Raw genomic sequence first — 25,742 nt, forward strand, 5'->3', positions numbered from 1 at the left:
ATCACAGCCATACTGCTGGTTGCAAAGTGGTACTCACTGTGGTTTGAATTTGTGTTTAAGTATATATGTATGTATGTATGTATGTATTTAAGAGAACACAAGCAGGGGGAGTGGCAGGCAGAGGAGAGGGAGAAGCAGACTCCCAGCCAAGCAGGGATCCCAGGACTTTGAGATCCTGACCTGAGCTGAAGCAGAAGCTTCACCGACTGAGTGACCCAGGCACCCTGAATCTTCGTTTCTGCAATGACTAAGCAGTGTCCCTTCCTGGCCTACTGTGCTCCAGATTTTTTTTTTTTTTTTGTGCTTTTTTTTTTTTTTTGTGCTCCAGATTTATATCCTTAAGCACCTGCCTCCATCAACTCTCCCTTCACTGACTCTGTCCAGTCAGTGGATAAATATGTTTGGGTCCCGCCTACCTTAGAAACCAAACCAAAAACAGCCATCCTGTCTATAAAAGGTGATTTACACATAGATCTACATCTACATTTCCATGTATCATATTCATCACTTTCTAGCATTTGACTAATACAGATAACATCTAGTTTTTTCTAAAGAAATCCCAATGAAACTCCTGTTTCAGAGATAGGCATCCATTATTTTCAGCTGTGGTTTATTCCATGAGGATGATTTTCATGCAATCTAGTGTCCTAATTCAGTCTCAAACTTCCTTTAGATTCACCACTTTAAATGCTAGGAAATGACTCTTTATTTTTGGATTGAAAGCCACATGGGTGGGTATCCTTCGCAGTGAAGAACAGTGTCTATATCAGGAACACAAAGCAGAATTGAGTATCTGTACCTTCAGTTCAGTTTAATAATTAATCCTCAAATATATAACATTCAAGATGAGAGGCTTTTATTCAACAATGTTGGAGAACATTTGCAACAGATAATGAAAACAAAATACTCCCTCTAGAGATAAAGTATTTCTTCTTAAACCCCACCCACCAATGTTCTCCTACCGAGAATTTAAATACTCAAGTTACACATTCTACTGACTCTTCCTTCTGCCCAAACACTTTTAATGAAACCCTTTTCTGCCTCATCATGAACTCCAGGCCTCCATTTTCTCCTGATCTTCATGTTCAAATCCTGTTAAATGTTAAAAGATGCTTCTGGTATACAGAATAGTGAGATGGTCCACAAGATTCCTACCCCATGGGACACATGCCCTATATAATTTCCTTGAGTGTGTGGGGCAGACTAATGAATACATGGCACATCGCTAACATGATTGGGCTACTATTCAACTGACTTTGAGTTAATCAAAAGGAGACTCTCTTGAGTGGGCCTGACCCAATCAGGTACTCTATTCAAAAGAAAGGTAAGCATCAAAGAGATGTGCTCCTTACTGCTTCAAGCCTCCTTTCAAATGGAGGAAGGATATGAGCACAGCCTCTGGGTGGAGGGAGTGGTCCCCAACGACAGCTAGCAAGAATATGGTGACTTCTGTCCTACAGACCCAAGGACATTAATTCTGCCAACAACCTGTAAGCTTGAACACGGAAGGTCACATGTGATCACAGCCACAGCTGACAACCTGTTTCAGCCCTGAGAGGCTCTGAGTAGAGAGCCCAGCAAACCTGTGCCAACTACCGACCCAAAGAAATGGTCCGGTAATGCATCTGTGTCATTTTAAGCCACCATGTTGGTGGACATTTGTTACAGAGCCATAAAAAATATGATAGTTTAAAAATAATATCCTTTCTGTGTATCTCTTCAAAAGAAGATAATTAGATAATGAATGTTAGCACCAGTGTTTTCATCAAAGGGTGGAAAAAACTAGAAGCCAACAAAGCATCAGGAGCATTTATTAAATAATTACAACTGAGCCTGACAACATTTTCCGAGTGTAGCCACACTAAAACTCCCTAATCCTCTTAAATTTTGGCATCAGGAATCACATGAATGCTACAGTACCTCGATCCTCCAGTGGGTTGCCAGCAAGGTTAATCGTGTGGAGTCCTGAGTTGGGATTATGTGCTAGAGCACTGGCCAGTTTTTGTGCAAAATCTCTGTAAGTAAACAAAACAGTGAGATTAAATAACACAAAAGGTAAAACTGCTCAAATAAAACACTGACAGCTAGAACAGCTGGAGTGAAATCTAAAAAAAGAAAACCTTTCTTTACAGTATTAGTCTACTTACCACATATTCATTAACACCCAATCTATTTCACACACCTATATATCCTCATTAGAGAATCCATAAAGCCACAGCCAAAATGTGGTTCATTTTGATTAGCCAAAACCTCATTCAAAAGCAAAAAGAAAATATATAAATGCCCCTTTAAAGACATTATTACAGAATGCTATTAATAGTATTACAGCTCTTCCATAACTAAAAAAAAAAATCCTGAATTGAACCTGCTTTTCATGAAAACTGCAATAGGCTGTTCACGATATCTTAATTCTCATTTCATGCGATACTCACAAATGCAAAACTGATTGCCCTAATTATTGAGTTTAAAGGCTATGACTGCTAGCACTATGCTTTAACAAAAAATCAAAATCACTATTTTAGGTATGTTGTACTTAAAATAACACACTAAGTGCTATGATTATGAAGCTATCAACCCTGCTCAGTTAGGAGCAGTAAAGTCTTTGTTCTAGCAGATTCAAATTCCACGTAAGGCATGGGCATTCATTACTGAATCACTACCAACTACCGAACAGGGTAAGTATGAATTTGGAAAGAGACAGAAACAGACCAAGGCAAAAGCAATGAAATCATGGGAAATATGTTTTTACCAGTATCATTAATGGTATTCATAAAAGCTAACACATCGCATTTATAAGATGAAAGATACTTTTCTAAGCATTTTACATGTATTAATTTACTTATCCTAACAATCATAATTCTATAAAGTAGATACTATTGCTTTCTCCATCTAAAAGATAAAGAGACTGAGGCACAGAAGTGAGGCAACTCACCCAAGACCATGAGGCATCTGGCCCACCCTCTAAACCACCACATCATGCTCCCTCAAGAACAAGTGACTGGATCACAGAAGATGTTATAAAATCCTTAACAGGTATCCATCCATCCCTTTTCTTTTCTTTTTTTCTTTTTTAGAAGGGAAAACACTGTACATGTGAGTGACCCAACTTTTCTTTTTTTTAACTATATATTAATTTTAGAAGAAATTGTGGAAAGATTTTAAGCCACATATTCATATATCCAGGAAAATACTCACGTTCTAAGCCCAGCATTTTCCAACACCAATTCCTCCAGCCGATTGGACCTACTCACCACTCTCAAGATCTGTTCACAGACATCAGTGGACTGAAAGAGAAGATATTTTTTGACCATGCCATAAGTCTAAAAGCAACCTCACTTTATTGTTTACAAATCCATGCAGATGTAAAGCTTTAATCAAATAAACCATTTATTCGTGTATTCATTCATTCAACAAAACCTGATCAAGCATCTACTACTATGTACCAGCACAATGAGGGTCCTGAGAATACAATGCCATGAAAGGCAAAAAGTCCCTGTTTTTAAGAGTATACCATTAGACAGACAATTATGATGGAATGATTAAAAGCCCATTTTAGTAGTACTGTGGGCACTCACAGGCATATCCCAATCTTGGGAAAACCAAAAGGAATTGCCAAAGAAAGTAATCTCCAGCATGGAGAACAGAAGACTTAGTGATGGCAATGATGGTAACAATATTAGGTTTGTGATGACAATCCCTTCACTGAACTTTTGTCATGTGCTAGGGCCTGAGCCCTTCACTCCAATAAGCTGAGTATCAGAAAATGTTTTGAGATTATGTCTTGCAATCCCATCAAAGGAACAAGTATCAGTTCTCTTTAACGTTGGGTGAAAAACATGAAAAATTTCTATTCTTTTTGAAGACTGTAGAGTAAAATCTCAAACGCGATTCTTCATTTTAAAATACCAAATATTAAAATATACACATATGTATTTTTGTGCTTAAATCTTAGTTAAGAGAAAAGCAGTAAGAGCAGCCCTCAAATCCTGTCATGACACTTCCTTTTATCCCAGGACATCCTAGGAAGCATCTGGGCACTTACATGCATTATTTTCCAGAACTGAAATGATTAGTTCCATGATTTCTTGCCTAAACATCTAAAGCAACTGAAAAGATCATGCCTGTGGGAGATAATGATAGATGGGCAGCACCAATGGCCAGGACACATTCCTGAAATAGTTGGCACCATTTCCAAAAGTGGGATATGTACCACCTCCACAGAGCTCTCCTGTGCCCCATTTTGAAAATCATGACTGTTTTAATGAGCCAGGTAAACTGACTTGGTAGAGAAGCATTGTCCTCCCTGATCCCACAATCCCTGAGCTAATCTACTTCTCTTTCCTTGAATGACTCCCCTCTCCCGCCTGTCATGTCTGCTAGCTCAGTCTTACAAATGGTCCCCATGCCAGCAAACAACAAATGGAGGCTTCTATTGCCAGGTCTCCCTCTCATCATGGCTTCCTGTCTGTTCCCAAGAGTTCACCTGGCGCCCCACCATGCCTAGCTCCATCATCTCATCACTGACTGCAGATACTCTCCTTTTAGCTCATACAGTTTCCATAACTCACATCTCCACACTTGCTTGTTGCTCAGCCTCTCTGGTAGTCGGTGATGATATAAGGACAACAGTTAATAGGGAATGCCTACAATATGTCAGGTACTGTGTTAGAATTTCTATACACATGATTTACTCATCTCAATAACCTGCAAATTAGCTATATTGCTATGTCCATTCATTCATTCATTCATTCATTCATTCATTCAACAAACTAATCAGATACCTAATTATTAAACCAATTTTTATGGAATAGCTATTATGAGCCATGTACTGTGATATGCACTAGACAGAGATGAGCTCCAATTAACTCTCAATAATAGGAAGCTGAGGTCCTAGAATGTCAAGTAACTTACCTACAGTCACAGAGCCTTGTAATAGGAGCCAGAATCTGAAGACCCAGGTTTCTATTTCCAGGCCCACACTCTTTCCTATACCACATTGGCTTTTGATGGGCCCTAAATGAGTTCAGTCCATGCCCATACTCATAATACGTTAAGCTACTCATACCCAAGGTAAATTCAGAGAACCAGCAAACCTCAACCCCCCACTTTCTACAGATCCGTGTCTTAATCAAAATCCTACCTCTTCACTATGAAAATCATAAGGCCCCAGTTTCCATGACCTCTGAAAGTTGGAAGCTTGACCATAGAGTGACCAATAAAACAACCTCTAGATTATTTCCTGTCCTAAAATGAAGTGGTAGAAAGCTAATTTATGGGTAAGTGTCCATACGGCTGCTTTGAACTTGCAAAAAATCCCCAACAGAGCATCTTATTTCCACCAGTGAAACAGATCAAAAATTTGGTTCCCCCATACCTTATGAAAGCTAACATCTCACTTTTGATTTCATTTTGTTTACATATAAATCTGCCCCAAAACTCCTCTAGAAAATTAGAAAATTAAAATTAAATCTCATAACTTAAGCAGACCAACCCTACCTGCTAACGTTTTCCCAAATTCGTAGGAAGAGAAGTTTTGTGGAGATGGAATGCAGGATAGAAACATAAAATTTGCTATTTGCAGCTGTACAAACGTAACTTTAATGGCTTTAGGCAACAGAATGAGTATATACAGAAGGCTCCGCTAAATGTGTCTTTCTGTTCATTATCTAAAACTGCCTGAAGCAGCTGAAAACATGAGGAAGAACTTCACTGAGGCATCTCACATTACAAACTTTGTAAAATGTATGCAGATCACTTGCAGGAAAATACCTCAAGAAAAAAGCATGTACACAGTTCACCAGATTAGTAGAAAAACAAATGTTTTTTGATAATTATCAGGCTTTTGAAACTAAGCAGAAGTAAGCAACATTTGCAACATCTTCACTTACCAGTTTCAGATCCTTGGAAGATAGCTTTGTGAACCACTGATTATATTCCAGAGCAGCAATGATAGGTATTAGGTCCCTAGAAGCAGAAATAACAACATATGTGAAAGCCCTCTTATCGTAGCCATGCTGGCGCTTTATTTTCAATCTGTGACATCCAAGTTCACTGGTTAGTTGCTATTATTTACAATCACAACATCCAGCTAAAACTACTTCGACCACAAGGTAACAATGAAATTCTCTGGGACAGACCTTCAGTAATGATGATAGTAGAATTTCTAAAAGCTGAATTATTTCCCTCTGGGGCCCGTGATGTCTATATCCAAAGGAAGAGAGACTGGTAGCAGCATTTGCTCAGAGAACCTCCTTGCTCTTGGAGAAATGTACTTCTCAGTCTATATTAACGAATCTGATTTCTTTAACTATCAAGAGTGTCATATACGGTTTACCGTTGAACAACACAGATTTGAACTGCATGGATTTTTTTTTAATAATACAGTACTCTAAATGTATTTTCTCTTATGATTTCCTTAATAACATTTTCTTTCCTCTAACTTACTTTACTGTAAGAATGCAGTATATAATACAAACAAAATGTGTTAAGTGTTTATGTTATTGGTGGGCTTCTGGTCAACACTAGGCTGTGAGTACTTAAGTTTTAGGCGAGTCAAAGGCTGTATTTGGATTTTTGACTGTGTAAGGGGGATGGTTCGTTGCCCCAGCCTCCACTCTCCCACCATGGTTACAAGTCAACTGTATTCTCTAATTGAGGAGTTTATATTGTAGCAAGGACACCATTTAGCCTTGTGGATAATAAGTGACCCTGAATGGATTCCCGAGGCTTAGCAAGCATGTTACAACCCTTTGGTACTTTCTTGTGGTTTCTAGTACTTATTAAATACATGAGATAGCCCAGGTGTATTTTTGTCTTATGCTTCACACAAACTCTTCAGCCTTTGAGTGCAGCTATTTGCATCAGAGATCTGCCTGCACTATTTTTCCAGCCTAATCTCCTACAACATGCCCCTAATTCATGCTCAAGCCAAAAGCAGATGATTTACTACTCATCAAACACATCATACAATTTCACAGTCAGAAATATCTTTTACTGCTGTGTTTGGCTATGAAAATCCATGCATGCTTCTTTGTGTGCATCACACATCCTCTCCTCTATGAGCCCCTGGGTCACCCCAGCCATCGCCCTGTTTGCATCTCTATTTAGCATTAATTTTATTCTGTCTTGGATTACAGTTTGTATTCCATGTCTGCCCCTCACCATTCCAGCTTGTAAATTCTTTGAAAACCAAATCTGCTTCAGTTTTCTGGCTTCAGTGAGACCATAATCAGTTTCATCTGCATGGCATGACACATAGCAAGTACTCAAACCATTACTGAAATAGAAAAGAAAGGCAGAAGGTGGAAAGAGAGGTGAAATCCACATGATTTCATAGCTTCTGGCTACCAGGCCCTGTGGCAGGCACGCTACACAGACCATCCCGTCCAACCACACGTTTGGTTTCATCAGACATGCTTTAAAAAGGAGGAATGAGTCCCGCAGGTAGGGGGAAAAACAGTGCAAAGGAATTACTAGTCCCAGTCATGTGGTCTCATATGCCACCTGTTCTACTGAATAGCCTCTTTATTAATTCTGCTAGAGTTTTAGATTTCAGATTTAAAACCACGAATGGCAACTTCTTTCCACAGTGGTTTTATGGTCTTCACTTCTTTCAGCATTCCCCGCTGGTTACGTGCGAGTTAGTGCCTGTCATTCTCTCTGGTACCTGGTGACAGGGTATAGCTTCTCGGAGGGCAAGTACACACTTTGTCCAAGAGTGCTCTCCTGGACTTCCTCACTCAGGAACTCTAGCAAATCACTCTCATCTTACCTCCTTTTGTGGATTTAATGTCAAGTAGCAACTACACTTGAGAACCTCTTTATTTTGTGTTCTAGTCTGTCACTTGATTTAAAGTACAGCTGGCTTTTGTCATAATGAAGTCATTTTCAGGCAGTGAAGAGCACATCATTAACAGAACCAGGTTTTACATTGACACAGGAGGTAGGGCGGCATCATCTTTCCATATGAATCGCAAAAACCCTGAAAAGGCAGAGCAAACTCCACAACTGAAGGTAGAGAATCTAAGAGAAGAAATGGTCAACAGAGCAAGGAATGGCTTAGTCAAGAATTTTTAGATCTGACGCCAAAACCATGATCGAAAAAGGAAAAATTGGGATCCCTGGGTGGCGCAGCGGTTTGGCGCCTGCCTTTGGCCCAGGGCGTGATCCTGCAGACCCGGGATCGAATCCCACATCGGGCTCCCGGTGCATGGAGCCTGCTTCTTCCTCCGCCTGTGTCTCTGCCTCTCTCTCTCTCTCTGTGACTATCATAAATAAATAAAAAAATAAAAAAAAAAGAAAAAGGAAAAATTTGATAAATCAGACTTTACCAAAATCAAAAACCTTTGCTCTGCGAAAGTACTGGCAAATCACATTTTTGACAAAGGACTTGTATCAGAATGTATAAAGAACTCTTGGAAGTCAGTAATAAGAACCCATTTTTTTAATGGGTTTTTTTTAATGGTTTTTTTTTTAAAGCAAAAAATCTAAACAAGATACTTCATCCAAGAAGATATATCAATGGCAAAGAAGTACATAAAAAGATGTTTGAAGTTATTAGCCATTAAAGAAATGCAGTTTAAAGCCAAAACGAGATGCTACAACAAACATATTGAATTGCTAAAACTAAAAAAAAAAAAAAGAAACAAAAACAAAAAAACATCAATGGCTGGCAAGGAAACCCTCAGACATTGCTGATGGGAATGCAAATGGCACAGTCGATGTGGAAATAGTCTGACAGTGTCTAGGGTTAACATACACTTACCATAAGATCTAGCAATCTCAATCCTACATAGTAAACCAAGAGAAATAAAAACTTGTCCTTATACAGAAACATATATATTATTGTTTATAACGGCTGTATTCCTCATTGTCCAATGCTGGAGACAACACAGATATCTTCCACTGATGCTGTGGGACTTCCAAGGCGAGGATAGAAAAGGCAATAATATGGCTTCTGCTCAGTTTCCTCTCTTGACATGTTCACCCACAGAATCTTGCTCTGAGAAAGTCCAGGCCACATAGAAAGACCACGTGGAAGGGTCCCTGAAGACAGCTAACATCAACCACCAGACATGTGAATGAAGAAGCCCCTTCAAGATGGTTCCAGACCCAGCCCCACCATCTGACTATCTGCTTGAAAGAGCCCCAGCAAGAACCACCTAGCAGAGCCCAATCAAGCCCAGAACCATGACAGATAATTAAAAGTGATTGTTCATGCTGCACACCATTAAGTCTGGAGTGGTCTGCATATAGTAGCTAATCTAAGCACTTAGTATCTAAGAAACAAGACTTGAAAGTTGTATTACAGAAACATGACTGTAGGCAGGGCAACCATAAAAAGCTTTTAGAGAAATGTTTCAGCAGATTAACAATTTCAGCAATGTAGGTAGGATGTATCAGAGGAAGACGACAATTTCCACTATACAGACAAAATGTATCCAAGATATGGGAGAAGCCTGAGGCAGAAAGTAGATTTCTGGAACAAGAGCCAAGGCAAACTAAATAATTTTTTCCTAAACTGATTAAACTGATTTCCTAACCTAATACAACCCTGGTTGAAATATGCATACTATTATGATGAAATCATAAACACAAAGACTGTTAGAATAGTTATTACAACCAGGTAGGGTAGGGGTGCAGGGGGAAATGAAATGAAAACCCATTCATGTACATCTTCTTAGGAGAGGCAATAGCCTATTTTTTGACCTAAGTGGCAGGCATAGTGGTTCAGTTTACCCTTATTTGCATTCTGATACAAAACTGTATGCTTTTCTTGACATAAACAACTATAAAAATGGCCTTACCAGTGTCTCAAAATACTCATTAAACTAACCCAAATAGTTAACTCCATCAACTGTAGAATGGATAAACTGTGGCATGTTCACACATTAGAATGTAAAACAGAAACAAAAGTAAATAAACCACAGCTACATACAACAATGTGTAAAACATCAATTTCTCAGGTCTGAAATATCTCTCAACCTGGCTGCACTGTGCAGAGAATGGGGAGCTTTAAAAGTCTGAGAAGCAAGCATTCAGGGAGCACTTTAGCAAACACTTGGAGAAAAGTCAGTCTGAACCAGGTGACATTTGGGATTCCTCGAATCTGTTACTCTCAGAACATCCAAGCCACCAGGCCAGTCACAACACAGAGGCCAAGGTTCCAGGAGATGCCATTTAAATACAACAATCATCAATCATGATCAAAACCAGCACATCTCATCGCAACAGAAAAAAAACACACACAAAAAAAACAAACAACAACAACAAAAGAAAAAAACACAAGACCATACGTCAATAATTTCATTCTTGAGAGTTCATTTTCCTGGATGGCTTACTTAGAACTTAGTAATAAGTGAGCAAAATAAGCAAACCTAGGATAAATACCCAATTTGGCATTCACGCGGACCTCCCAACTGCTGCGCCAATACCATCTCACTGCAGAAAGCTCCCTGGATTTCCCTGGTGGGGTCTGTGTCAATCAGAACAAACTCTTTCTCTTAGTGTTTTCACTAAGTACCACTAGCGTTATAGTATATAATGTAGAAAGGTTTCCAAACACCAATGCTTGTCATCATGACTGATTTTCACAGGGTATCGGCTTTTTTTGGTCCATGGCATTTATTGTGTATCCCACTGTGTTTTGCTTTGATCTCTTAAAAGGCTCTTAATTAACACTTGACTTTCCATCTGAAGAGAAATGTCATTCATGAAGAGCCACAGTTCAGGGAACCCTCTCTTGAGTCCTGGCCACATGGCAACATAGTATTCTCTTGCCATTTCCATGGGACACTTCTACCATTTCCTTAAAATGAGAGCAAAAACATTTTAAGACTCCAAATCCTGAGAAGACCCAGTGTTAATATCCTCTAGAAGAATCTTTTCTTACACTGTATTGAAAGAGATGACACAGTTTATATTCCCTAACCTCTTTCTGGATATAAATATATGATAGAGTTGTCCCTTGTTGTTAATCTAGCCATGGGTTGGGGTTTGCAATATAAGTTGAGATCCTCATTTCTCATTTCAGTTGGCAACTCTGAATGATCCAAACCTTCCCTTAAAACTCAAAAGAACCAAGTTTTTCACCTCTACGTTTTCAGAAAAAAATATCATCATAACATTAATACAAGGTAAGAGCAATATCAAGGAAAAGACGAACTAGCTTCTGGAAACACAAACTGTTACGTCACATAGGGATTTTGTATCTCTAACTCTTTTTCTTTCAACTAAGAAAACTGGCAACTTGTTATAGCTGTTCATTTTTAAAGGAGGCAAGTCTTTTAGGATATAAAAGTAGCAAGCAGAGGGCTCAGTCAGTTAGCATCTGTTGATTTCAGCTCAGGTCATGATCTCCAGGATCCTGGGATGGAGCCTGTATCAGGCTCCATGGGGAGTTTGCTTGAGATTCTCTCTCTCTCCCTCCCCCTCCCCCTGCTTGCTTGCTCTCTCTCCAAAATAAATAAATAAAATCTGTTTTTTTTTTAAAAGTAGCAAGCATTTATTTAAACCACAACATTTATTTGTACCAGCATAAAATGTTTTAGATATATTAATCCCTATAGTCTTCACAATAACTCCAAGAGGGAGGCACTATAATTTTTAAATAGATACTGTGAAACACTTCAAAAAGGTGTAAAAGAATAAAAATAATTGACAGATTTGAAGGATGTCTAGCGAGCCCCATAATCTACAATGTGGAAAAAGCACAAAGGTAAAAGCACAATAATCCAGTGAACAACATGTTAATTATCTGTAGTATATCCGCACACCACAGTAGTAAAGATTTACCCCTAATAAATCTAACAAACACTCAGAGGTTCAAAGGAGGTATTTCATGCAAGAACACAGTCTTGCCACTCTGCACACTTTCTGTACACATACGATGGAATATGCGCTCTTGTGGAAAGGATGGTAAAATTCCAAACCAAAGCAGTATCTTCCTGACATATTCATTTGAGAGCCTTTCTGGGTACAATTTAGACTTTTCTCCTTCACATCGAGTTTGAAAATGGAAGTGGGGTGCTTTAAAAAGTCTCAAATATTATGGATTCACTATTCCTTCCTGCTATCCTAATTTATATTGCGGTTTAATTATATTAAATATAAATATATATTTATATATTATATTAATATATATTTATATTTGTCCTATTATTAAATGATTAGCTGGACCACTCACCAGCTCTGTAAGGTACCTGACAATCTGAAACACTTCACAGATGATGACATGACCAGAATCCTAAATAGATGATCTCTAAATTTTTTGATCATTCACTCTTAACTGAAAAATATTTTGAACACAAACCTCCACAAAATCTGTTTATCTATAAATTATATACATGTGCTACTATCTCAATATATTATGTTCAGTGTAAAACACACACACACACACACACAAATAAAACAGATGTAAAATAAACATAAAACAAGTTCTACTCAGGGTGCTTGGGTGGCTCAGTTGGTCAAGTATCTGCCTTTGGCTCAGGTCATCATCTCAGGGTCCTAAGATCCAGCCCCCTTGGCATTGTCAGGCTCCCAGCTTCTCCCTCTCCCTCAGCCCCTCCCCCTGCCTGTGCTCTCTCTTATTCTCTCAAATAATAAAATCAAAGAAAGAAAAGAAAGAAAAGAAAAGAAAAGAAAAGAAAAGAAAAGAAAAGAAAAGAAAAAAAGAAAAGAAAAGAAAAGAAAAGAAAAGAAAAGAAAAGAAAAGAGAAAGAAAGAAAGAAGAAAGAAAGGAAAGAAAGAAAGAAAGAAAGAAAGAAAAGAAAAAAGAAAGAAAGAAAGAAAGAAAGAAAGAAAGAAAAGAAAAGAAAAGAAAAGAAAAGAAAAGAAAAGAAAAGAAAAGAAAAGAAAAGAAAAGAAAAGAGAAAAGAAAAGGAAAATCAAGTTATACTATTTTCTTCATGTTCCCCAAAATATCATCAACTCTTACATCGGAGTCCACCTGACCTAGGCTGGAAACCACTGTTTACACAACTGTTCACAGACACTTTAGGATGGAAAGCAGAAACCGGTGCTCTTCACACCTGATTCCACACTCCAAACAGTACTTCTTCCTTTCGCAATGGAGTGGGCTTAGAGAAACAGAGCCTAGATCTGGAAAGAACTACACTAACACCCTCGAGACAGCATTGACCAACATTAACCCACACTTGAAACTCTTTTCCTTAAAGTGTCAGGCTCAGGAACGTCACTGAGTAAGAAATATGAAAACACGAAAATATGAGTCTGAAGGGAATGAGCTGCTCCCTGAGCTCTCATAAGCCAAGTTTAAATTCAGTGATGCATGTTGTTGAGTCTTTAGAGGATTGATGAGACTAGCTCCTCTTAAAAATCTCCTGAGCACAAGAAAAATCTATGTATATAAAGCTATATATTCTCTTAGACTCAGCTCCACCACCTCTACACCCTCATCACTCCCCGCCACTCCAAATTACAGTATAATTACACTTGTAACACACAGGCTCACAGGCCTTTGAGAGATCCCATCATAAAGTTAAGATGATTTGTTGAATTAGCAGTCCTCCCTGTTACCAGACCTGCAACATTAACATGGATGCCACATGCATGACCCAATCCTCCCACCTTGGATAATCTGAGAAAAATGATACTTACAAATCCCCAGATACAAAAGATAATGGCTTGGAGTGAGTGAAATGAAAGAAACACTCAGAATTTATAGGAATCCAGAGAGGATTCAGACACGAATTGTGAATTCAAACACGAAGCCCCACATTGGGCGCTGCATTCCGTGTGGAGTCTGCTTGAGATTCTCTCTCTGCTCACATTCTTGCTCTCACTCACTCTCAAAATAAATAAATAAATAAAATCTCTTTTAAAAAATAAAAGACAATCCTAGAGTACCTGGCTGGCTCAGTCAATAGAACATGCGACTCTTGATCTCAGGATTGTGAGTTCAAACCCTACATTCATGTAGAGATTACTTAAAATCTTGAGGCACCCAGGTGGCTCAGTCAGTTCAACATCTGCCTTCAGGCTCAGGTCATAATCCCAGGGTCCTGGGACCAAGCCCTGTGTTCAGCTCCCTCCTCAGTGGGGAGTCTGCTTCTCCCTCTCCCTCTACCCCACCCTGTCACTCACACTAACTCTCCCAGTGCTGACTCTCTTACTTTAAAAAAGTAAAATAAAATCCTTTTAAAAATCCCCTCAACCTCCCAGAATAATGATCTGCTCCCCTAGAGCAGCTCCGTGTCCCTTGAAAATCCTTTATTCTGAGTCACTAGTTTGATTCAAGAGCATCACATTAGACAGCATGAACAAGACAGACATAGCCCAGCCTTCATGGAACTTCCATTCCAGGATCACAATGGTTTTAGGGACCCTTAAGAAAGGATGTTTCTAACTCTGATGACTAAATACAAGATAAAGCTTTGAATGGACCAATTAGGAATTATGTTCACATAGAGATACACAGGAGCCAGGGGCCACAGTGGGAAAATCCATCAATGCATATGACAAGTATTGCCCTATTTGCTAACGAACTCCAGCTCCACATATGGCCCATCTAATCTCTCCTTTTGTACCTCCAATGTGTCTAATTCCTCTATTCTCTTTTCCATAATTCATACCCAAATGAGAAAATAACCAACATTTTTGTAAAACCTCTCAAATTCTGAGAACAACCCAAATCACACTGAGATTGTGCCACTTTGAATCCTTCCAAATGACCATGCCATTGAAGGCCAGACTATTCCTTCATGGAACATGCTCATACTTCTAATAAACAGAAATGTTCTTCCAATATACTTTGTTGTAATTTGATTGGCAAAATACTATTAATACAGGCCATCTTATAGGACTGACAGTAACCTCTTTATATAGAAGATGGCGTTAATTTGAACAGGAAGAATCATGGGGAAAAAATTACCTCCTCAAGAAAGGGAGGATAAACTTCGAAGATCAGGGAGAGAGAGTTCTGAAAAAAGTCAAAGTATGTAGGCATTAGTAGGAAAGAGGACATCTAGAGAAACAATCCCAATCCCCACTGTTAATAAGCCCACTGCAATTGAAAAAAAAGAACAAATTTTGAGAACTCCTTAATTTTTTCATAATTATTATATACCAAATACTACAATAGTAATAGTTTTATATAGTGTAAAACAAAGAAATTTTAAAATGAGTCAACAATAAACATAAATAGAAGCTCTATTTTTTTTTTTTTTTTTGCAGCTCATCTTACATTTTTCCTTGGGTACATACATTCTGCATGAGAGGCCACTGATCTAGAGCAAGCAAGAGGCAGCAAACCACAGCTCACGGTGTATATTTTTGTAAATAAAGTTTATTCCAACACAATCACATTCATCCAATCACATGCTGTGTAGAGTTGCTTTCGATTTATAACAACAGCAGTACAGAATTGCAACAGTGACCGTCTGCTCCATAAAGCCTAAAAAACTTACTATACTATCTGGCGCTTTACAGAAAAAGTGTTCCACCTTTTAATCTAAAGTCTCAGTAATGAAAAACATCCTTCTAGCCCTTAACCAAGTAAAAAAGTAGATGATTTATGAATACAGCATTTACTGACAAACTGAAAATTCTCCAGCTAAGGAATTAGGAAAAATCTGTACAAAAATTCTAAGTTTTTCTTTTCTTAAGATTTTATTTATTTATTCATGAGAGACACAGAAAGAGAGGCAGAGACACAGGCAGAGGGAGAAGCAGACTCCCCGTTGGGGGAGCCCAATGTGGTACTTGATCCCAGGACGCCAGAATCATGCCCTGAGCCAAAGGCAGATGATCAACCACTGAGTCACCCAGGCATCCCTGAAAATTCGGAGTTTTGACAAAGTTTCTCAATTGTGGATAGGATTCTACCTATTGGGGATCCCTGGGTGGCTTAGCGGTTTAGTGCCTACCTTTGGCCCAGGGCGTGATCCTGGAGTTCCAGGATCGAGTCCCACGTCAGGCTCCCTAAATGAAGCCTGTTTCTCCCTCTGCCTGTGTCTCTGCCTCTCTGTGTCTCTCATGAATAAATAAATAAAATCTTTAAAAAAAGAAAAAAAAAGATTCTACCTATTTCTACATATTTCAAGTAACTGTATTTATTAGTAGCTTCCCTAGATACAGTTTCACTCTGCTGATACATTAATCACCAAATTAAGTACAGGGGATCAGCTGGAAAATTTAGCACTGCCACTGTAAATAACCTATTAATGGTGTAAAAATCATTAAGGAGGTAACAAAGAAAGTGAGAGACACACTTCAAGTTGCCCCACACAGTGTCACCACTCTGCTCACAGTCTGTGGACCCCGGGGAAACCCTAAGATGCTCTTCTTCCTCTCGTCTGCCTGTCGCTCCCCTACTTGTATGCTCTCGCTCTCTCTCTCTCTCTCTCTCTCTAATAAATAAATAATATCTTAAAAAAAAAAAAACCTCTTCCCTTGTCTAACTATGTATCTGCTTAAATCTGGATTTCCTTAATTTACTTCAGTCATTGCCACGTATCACAACAGAGTGAGTGCAGAAGCAGACACTGAATCTGGCAGCCTTCTATTAATTCAGAAGTTAAAGAGATCAGCAAAAAGGTAAACTAATGCACTCTTCTGGCTGCCTTCTTTTGCGTGTTGGAAAATATTTTTCATAAAAGTGGTACCTGTATGTATTAGCACATAATAGGTTCATTAACATTTTTAAATGAATTAATAAATATTTTTAATTTTCATTTTAATTTCTAATATGTTGAGTACCAAAAGATTCAACCCACATAAACAAAAGCTCAACCATTTTCAAGAACTGTAAAAGGATCCCAGGGCCAAAGACATTGTGATCTGATACAGCAGGACTACCCACTCTTCTTATTCTACGTGCAATTTTCTTTTTTTTTTTAAGAGATTTTTTTCCCCAAATATTTTATTTATTCATGAGACAAAGAGAGAAAGAGAGAGGCAGAGACAGGCAGAGACACAGGCAGAGGGAGAAGCAGGCTCCATGCAGGGAGCCCGACATGGGACTCGATCCCAGGTCTCCAGGATCAAGCCCTGGGCTGAAGGCGGCACTAAACTGCTGAGCCACCCGGGCTGCCCTACATACAATTTTCTATTTTGATCGTAAAAAACCTGCAGAGCAATTTTTTTCTCTGTTTCTCAGTTCACTTTTTCATAAGCGACAGAGGAAACACAGGCAATTACTGTCTGCAATTCCAGCTGTCCAAATGGCAAAAAAAGGTACAGCCAGAATCACAGGATCCTCTCTCTCAAGTCCAAACAGGGAGGGAAGGTTCCTCAGGCTGAGGTTCACTGGGGAACAGCTAATACCTGCCACTTAAAATAAGGAGCAGCACATCCAGGGTGGTGGAGACGGGGATACACAGGATAAACTACCAGCAAACACACTGGGGCACCGCACAACTACATCAGGAAGCAAAAGAACTTCAACAGACTGAATGAAGAGCCTTCTCTGGGGCCTGATCACACTAGTCACAGCCTTAAATGCATGACAGTCAAGATCTTAAAACCTACCAGTCTCTTAAATAGTGTGCAACACGGTTCACAGTTTCACTATCATTATCACAAGGCAGATATTGGCACATTGACTTCCACCAGCATATAAACATATATATCCTAGCAATCCCCAATTCATGAAGAAATTAGAAACTAAAAGTCATTTCTTAGAACTGCAGCATAAAATTTTCTTCTAGAAGAATGTTCTAATGGCAATTAGGAAAATAATACTATATCATATATACAGGGCAGATGATCAAATAGACTTGTGTACACAAATAGTCCTTGTGTACAAGGACTTAAGAACTATATTGTTTCCAGAGTTTCTAACTACAAACTCTGGATTTGATGTATACACATGCACTTCATTCCCAAATGAACATATCTGAAACTATTACTTGAAAGGCCAAATTCAGACAGTCTTAGATTCTCCTGATTTCCCTTCTAACAAGGTTTTCTGGAGATCACATATGTCCATAAGCACCAACAGAGAAGTAAGGTTCTAAAAGCAGAATTAGCTATAAAAGGAAGGAAAGATGGAAGTAGCCTACCTGTGGTCAAGATGACTGAAGTCTTGTAAATTCAATTCCCTGGTGTCTTGTGTCAGATAAATTGTATCCACATCCTGTCAGAAATATAATTCAATCATGTGAATAGTCCACATAGATGATCAGAGAAGAGGAATACAAAGAGAATTAGATAATGATACAGATTTTTCACATTTTCTGAGAAAGGAAGATTTAAGCAAAAAATGAATGGTGGGGGAGGGGGAGAGAAAGAAAGAAAGAAGCCAAACATTGGAATATTCTCCAGGAGTGTGTGTGTGTGTGCACGCACACACGTCTGCACACAGATACACTTACCCATTGTACTTCTTCTCTGTATGAAAATCCAAGCCAGTCACAAACACAGGCATACATCTGAGAAAATCCACCTGAAACACAGGACAGAAATGTGACAGGTTTTCAACTAACTGATTTATCTTAAGTCAAAATTTAAAAGTTGAAATATGGCCGATGTTGACAATACTGATTATTCTTTCTGTTTGGGAAGACAGCAAAGGCTCCCCCTCACCCCTCCCCGTTCTATAGTAAGTACATAGCAGCACGCAATACAGCTTAAATATAGGACTTTTGTCCACCAAGCTAAAGTCTGTGCGGTACTAATTACACCTTAAAACTAATTGTACCTTTACAGTAGCATACTAGGAATAGACGTAACTTCCTGGCAGGGGGACATCTATGCAGCCATTTATAATTTGGTTTTAAAATGCATGCTCACCACAGGGGCCTTGCTCGGCCACAGTCTGGCTGTCCCACAGAGCCTGGAGACTGGCCAGTCGCTCAGATGGCTCCATGGAGACTTTTTTCATGATTCGCCTGTAAGATCAACAGTAACAATAAATTTCAAAAATTCAGCTTTTTGCACAGCACACAGAAATCTATTTGGTGATATGCCTTTTTTATTTTTTTGTTTTTTGATATGCCTTTTTTAAAATCAAAGATGGGCACCACTTCAATTTTGGTAAACATAATTCCATTTTTTGAGTACTAAGAAGCTGGAAGTCTACAGGAACTTAATAATAAACTTCTTTATTTAGCTCCCTTTTGTAAGCGTAGGGTATTACCCAGCAATGTAAATCATCTCTATGTTATTTACTTGTTTTGTAACATTCGACTGTATTTGAATAGTTAGAAAACAGTGTGTTCTATTTAATTATTAGATTATGTGTAGACTAAATATAAATCACTAACTTTCCAAAAATCAAAATACAAATCTCCTCTTTCCGTAATACCCCATATGAATGTCCATCATGGGAGAGTATGCTCCTTTTACTACCTCTTTCCCTCCTATGACCACAGCTCCCCTGGGCTGGGGAGCACACCCAGCCCCCATTCTCATGCAGAGCTAACAGAGTCCTGCCCGCACATGGAGAAGCAGGACAGGTTAGTGGTTACAAGCACAGCCAACCACGTCCAAAATTTCATTATTCATAGAACTAGCAAAGGAGGAGGACATACCGTAATTGTGAAAAAGAAAGAAATTAATACCTATGAAGTGATTAAAACAATCTCTGATGCCTGGTAAAGTCAGATGTTAGCCGATGCTCTCATAGGTACACCACACAATCATCAGGTAATGAGCAACTTATGAATCTATTAATTCACCCCCAAATTTTTATTAAACATCTACAAGTGCAGCAAGAGCAGCTACCAGGTACTAAGCATACAGCAGTGAACAAAATAGGTATTGTCCCTGTGTCCCCAATGAGCAGTCTAGCATGAGAACCAGACAAATAAATAGGCAGCATAAAAGGAAAAGTCTTAATACAGGAGAAGCATGGGGTATAGGGGGACAGCAGAGAGGACACTAATTCTCTGGTAGGAGAGCAATGGAGGAGTAGGGAGTTTGGGAACGGTCTTCAGTACATCACCCAGCTATGCCAAACCCTGAAGAGGAAGACAGACTTAATCTGGGGTGAGGGTAAGGGGGGAGACCAGGAGCCAGGGAAGGTGTTCCAGATAAAGGGATGGCAACTTCATGGAGGTGAGAAGGCTTGTGATCACTTCTAGAAACGACACATAGTTCAAAGTGGCCAGTAAATGCCATGTGACAGGGAAGGGGAAACAGAGTCCAGGGAACTAAAGAGGAACCAGGTTACAGGCTCCAAGGTGAAATTACAGAGTTTGTATCTTATTCTCAGGGCAATGAAGAGCCACGGAAAGCCTGCAGGTGCACAAGACAGACAGGTACTGGAGAGGACTATCTGGAAGGTGAGGATGGGGGGCAGACATTGGAAACAGATAAGTAACTTAGAATTAAACAGAAGCCCACAGGACTGGTAAGAGCCCCATAAGAGTGAAGGTCATGAGCTTCTGGTGGCCCCACGTGGACCAGCTGGGGGACTCTATCCTGTCACTCTCTGCAGCCCAGACCTGTGGCCAAAGGGGGCAGCTGGTGCGCGTGGTGGGGCCACAAGCTCTCCAGGCATGCGAGCCAGAAAAACAGCAGGACAGACGGACCTGAGGGTACTGCCAGCGCCCAGCTGGAGGGTCGGACACAGCAGGCTGGGCGCTTGGGAAAGGAGGGGGGAAGCCAAGGGATGGATGGTTGGGAGGCCCTGAAAAGATCCTTCCAGGGAGAGAAAAGTGGAAGGGCTATGGTCAGAGCAAGATGAGCAAATTGTGATGTCACCTTAGAAGATGCTGTTCCATGAGGTGCTGGGGTCTGGGAGCAGCCCTCAAAGTAGGGGGTAGGGGAGGTCATAGGCTTCAAGGAAGGGTAACAGTGGGTCAGAGGCACCCGTGATCAAAGGGGGACCTGGGTGCAAAGTTGGCGGAGTTAAGATCCTGTTATATAGAAAATATTTTCATCTTCCTTTAATGATTTAAAAACACTTTTGCTACATATAATGTTCTCAAGTCATCATGATGAATCTCAATCCCCATGTAGAGTATTGGCAGGCAATGTTTCCAGGTAGCTCCGTTTTCTCACTGGACGGATGCCAGATAAGATGTGCTTATTCTATGCTTAGACGAAACCTCAAATAAAAGACAAAACCTTAAACAAAGTGTTTAAACACTAATGTTCTACTAGCACTGAAAATATTTCTACTTTGCAATTTTTATGATGGAAGCATAATCACGTACAACCAACAGATGTCAATTGTCACGAGTTCCTTCAAATTCTTAGATAAATGCATGAGGTCTGCAAGTGCAGCACGATTTTTCTGTTTCACCTGAAAATACCTATGATTAAGCCCCATTATCCTAAAAGTTCTCAATTTGGGAGTAACCATGGGTTTAAGAAGACATTCACACTGAAAGGGATATTACAGAATCTGGCCATTTGGAATGGCTCATCTCGGTTCAACACTACCCTTCTAGAATTGTAGTGGCATTATTTTCTGGCTACAAGACATGCAACGAGAGACCAGAGCGGTCAGAAGCTGCCCCAAGCGCTGACACAGCTAGATTAAGTGAACTTTGGATGCACTGAAGGACACTGGGGTCGGACTTCATCTGAGCTCACATTTGTGTTCTATGATTCTTGCCTCATTTCAGCAGGACTGCACGGCATGCTGTTTCAATGACACACAGCATGAAGTGAAGTTAGTCAAAAGCAGGAAGAAAATAAGGCAAAAATCTTTGGCAGGAAGCTAGTGGGATCAAGTATAGGAAGGTGGCAGTCTAGGATTATAGGGACTCCTCAGGGCTGAGTCAGAAACTAAAGCCTCAATTTTGCTCCCAAAACAACACCAGACATTCCTGTTCAGGGGTAAGGACAAGTCAGCTGCAGAGCGAGAGAAGCAGCAGCCAGTATAGACGTGTGTGCAGCTGCTGCCCCTTGACCTCCAAAACCCCTCTTGGAAGTTATCAGTCTGAGCTTTCCCAAGCAGCCCTGCTCTGTGACAGTTCTCCTCTTGCCTTTGCCAGGAACTAGGACACACTTAGATTTCAGGAACTGAAGACGTCTCATGAAACAGGTGCACTTATTTCCGTAAGAGATAAAGTTAGAAGAACTAACTTCCAGAAGGTGGGAAGCGTTCACGTGCTCTAACACATGCTCAGAAACAATAAATGGGCTAGAGGGGAGATCCCACCGCTGATCCCCATTGTTTTCTGCCTGTAGCTAAACAGTGGCAAGAAGTCCACGTGCGCACCCACAGGGCACAGCTCATACATACACAGGGAGAGAGAGTGTCATGGACAGACACCAAGGATTTGCTGTCAGAATACATGTCATGACAGGTAAATCAAAATCCTAGCGAACAAAGCCCACGGCTCACTCGCAGGCACTACTGCATAGATGGATCAAGCACATCTGCATCACATGAGTCTAATTTACAAAAAGGCCCAGGAAGACAGCGAACCAGATGACCAGCATGCCAGCTCTCTGTGCAAATCTTGGGCTTAAATTGTTGACCTGGAAAAGCTGTAAATTCTTTTAATCCACTTAATTGCTTTATTTAAAATTCAATTTCAAAGCTCCTACGCAATAAGGAAGTTTTCTCCAGAACCACACAGGTTTTACTGACGGGAACCACACCCCAACTAAATGCTGCCTCCGCTTTAGACAATTGAACAGACTATAAAGCACCCTTCTTTTGTTTTTACAGAAACTCCTATTTTTTTTCTTCACAATAACCTCACCTACCTAGCTCAATTGGCTTTGACTTCCTATACCAGGATCTGCAATACCATTTTTATTATGGTATCAAAGAAAGCTTGTCCTAATACGTGGACACTAATACTCAGGCAACTTTCAAATGTGTCACATGTATGACAGAAGAATTCCAGCATGCGGAAATCCTAAGGGAAAAAAAATCATGTTAGAAGGCTACCATTCTGTCCCCCAAAAAGGATGCTATTAGGTACATTTAACAACAACAATAAAATCAAATTAGAGAAGTGCATTCAGCTTCTGTGTAAACATATAATAAAAATATATATATATCAAACTTCAAAGAAGCTCCCTACAAACACCACCAATGTCCTTTAGGATGGTACAGTCTTTCCTCTGGGGCCATTGGGTAACTGACCACAACAACCTGTACTACAGATAAAACTTCTGGAACACTGCCAATTTACATGAGCTAATTTAAGCCTTACCTGCATTAACAGCATTATTCCCATTTTACAGATGAGGACACTGAGGCATGGAGAAGTGAGTTAACTTGCCTAGGATCTAGCCCCACTAAAGTATCCTGACAACCTTACACCTTGCAGCTGTACCTCAAGGCTCTCCCCATACATGTTCATAACGCAAAACCAAGGACTGTTTCTTCCTGAAGCAGAACTACCATTTTACTCTAACGTTCAAAAGCCTTTTCAGTAGCTCCCCAGTACCCATCCTTGAGGCGTTTGCTCACAGTGACATCTGTAGGCTCCCAATTCCAGCTACAATTAGGCAGGCAGCTGTCTCCCACAGGCACCTGCTTCTGCCATTTCCCCACAGAACTCTACCAGACCCACCATCCTCTCAAAATCCCCTCTCTCAAACAAATCATACATTACTTTCTTGGTGTCTCCAGTTAAATGTGACTTTCCTTTCTCTGAAATCTGAGGATTCTCTCTCTCCTCACTATTACCCATGGAACTTTCTTATCCTGCCTGTAGCCTATAAACTTTTAGAGAGCAGGAAACATTTCACTCCTGTATGCATGCCTGAGGAAGTCCTTTAATAAACATTTTCTAAATGAATTCTACTGTGTCCTGATGACTTAATTTGACGTTTAAAAAAAAAAATCTAGCTTGGTTTTGGAGAACAACCAAGGGTCTCAATATTAGAAAAGCTGAAGGCTATCACACAAAACCGCTTTTTGAAGAGAAACTACAATGCAGACACCTCTGGGAAAACAGATTAAACAACACTTACTTACAAACATTTCCCTAGCTTCCTTAATATCACTGTCTCAAAGGCCAGGCCTCCAAAGACACTCAGTTTCGCACAGCATAAGGATGAGAGCAGTCACAGCACAATGCGAACGGAGATCTGATTTTTAAATTTAACTTACATTTTCTTCTTGCATCTTTAAATTCCCTCTATATTTTGAAATAAATTTTCCTTATTTAATGGGAGGAGGGTAAATGTCATTTTGTAAGGGGAAGAGAGAGGAAGTGATAAATACCCTAACATATACATATGGTGGGGGAGTGGTAAAGAGTGGACACTGGTGTGACTATTGACTTTAATTAAAATTCTTCATTTTTTTCCTATCTGCATTCTCTGGACTATCATCAGGAAGACTGATTATACTTTGTATATTATTTATACCCTGTTTTTATATTTGATTTTGATCATGGATGTAATTTCACAATTATATTTGGGTAAAACCAGAAATTCAGATCTTTGCAGATAAGTTTCATTCATATACAGTCACACTTGGGACTATCCAAGAACTGATGATCTGAACCCAGGGCTGCCCAGGCTGCGTTTATCCTCCGGATTGTCCTGGTTCCTGATATACACTCATCAGATACTCCCCTGTCCATCTGCCTCTACTAGGAGAGCCCCAAGCAGGGAAGGAGACAAGACGATGAGGGCCAGGGACCCAAGGTCCCCGCCACAGGTTCAGGTAATACATCTGATGAGACAAATGACTCAAACCAGGTTAAGGATTCCAAATATAGTTTCTTTCCTAAGTTTTTATTTTAATTCCAGTTAGTTAACATACAGTGTTGTATCAAATACAGTTTTATATTCTTCAACTTACTATAAGCGGATGTAGGACATTCCGGAGACCTATTTTATTTTGCACATTCTCCATTATTTATGTCAATTTATGTCATTATTTACTGACCAATCTAACAAGGCACACAAGACAAGGGATGGAGAAGAAAGGATATAATCACCCACCTCTCCACCTGCCCCCCCCCCTCACCTCCGCCAATCGATAACCAGCACCAACATAATCATCCATTTCCCCTGCTAAAATTATGTAATACAATCTAAGGAACTTCCAGAGTAAAGCAGAACATGCAAATCACAAAATATTACAGGTTTATTTTGACATCCTAATGACGCACAGTGGGTAGGAGAGCAAAATAAAAGCCAGGTACATTTACATTCTTTAAATTCTCTGCCAAGTCAAGTTCTCAGTTACAATCCATGCCTTCTTGCACATCGGTGGCTTCATCTGAACTGCCTCTGAATCCTCTCCCTGCTTCTCAGGTGGAGCTCCACACACCCAGCCTGCACCCAGCCACCACCTGCTCACGCCCAGGCACTCACTGTCTCATCTGCTCCGTGTCACCTCAGCCCCTACACCTGTGGATGGAGGGCAGGGCCACGGTCTTCCAAACTCCATGTGCTCCTGGGTCATATCACCCAATGATGCATAAGGCACATGGTAAGCATAAAAAACCTCAGTGAGGATGTACTATGTGCCAAGGACTAGGGATTTAAGATGAATAAAAATGCAGACTTCGCTCGAGTAGCTCCTGGCCTAGAAGGAAGCTCAAGTATGTGGTATGCATTCTGTGTCCCTCTTACCTTCTCAAGGATAGTGTGGATTTACTACCGCCATTTCCAGCAACAATCTCTTGTGCTCTCTCTCTCTCTCTCTCTCTTTTACTGGAGCACTCCCCTCATTATAGCCATGTGCTTTAGTATCTCCCATTCTGAATGCAAACAAAAACTCCCTGTAATTCCTCCTACCTCTTTAGCTACCTCCCATTTATCAGTTCCCCTTGGTAGCTAAATGTCTCTAAGAAGTTTCCCACACGTACACATCCACTTCCTCCCTTCAGAGTTCATCCCACAAGCAT

At 40.0% G+C, this 25,742-nt stretch overlaps 1 protein-coding gene across 5 annotated transcripts in view; it reads right to left on the bottom strand.

Annotated features, from left to right (window-relative positions):
- Positions 1-25,742, bottom strand: part of CARMIL1 (capping protein regulator and myosin 1 linker 1) — a 318,108-nt gene that overhangs the window by 151,844 nt on the left and 140,522 nt on the right. For all 5 annotated transcript variants that reach the window (XM_041771073.1, XM_041771071.1, XM_041771070.1 and 2 more), the window contains exons 6-11: positions 18,754-18,851; positions 18,336-18,406; positions 18,024-18,097; positions 5,889-5,964; positions 3,196-3,284; positions 1,921-2,015 (exon numbers count right to left, since the gene is read on the bottom strand). In XM_041771073.1, the coding sequence (XP_041627007.1) occupies positions 1,921-2,015; positions 3,196-3,284; positions 5,889-5,964; positions 18,024-18,097; positions 18,336-18,406; positions 18,754-18,851 (503 nt within the window). The remainder of the gene's footprint in view (positions 1-1,920; positions 2,016-3,195; positions 3,285-5,888; positions 5,965-18,023; positions 18,098-18,335; positions 18,407-18,753; positions 18,852-25,742) is intronic.

Source organism: Vulpes lagopus, chromosome 10 (genome assembly GCF_018345385.1).
Source record: "Vulpes lagopus strain Blue_001 chromosome 10, ASM1834538v1, whole genome shotgun sequence".
NCBI classification, from domain to species: Eukaryota; Metazoa; Chordata; class Mammalia; order Carnivora; family Canidae; genus Vulpes; species Vulpes lagopus.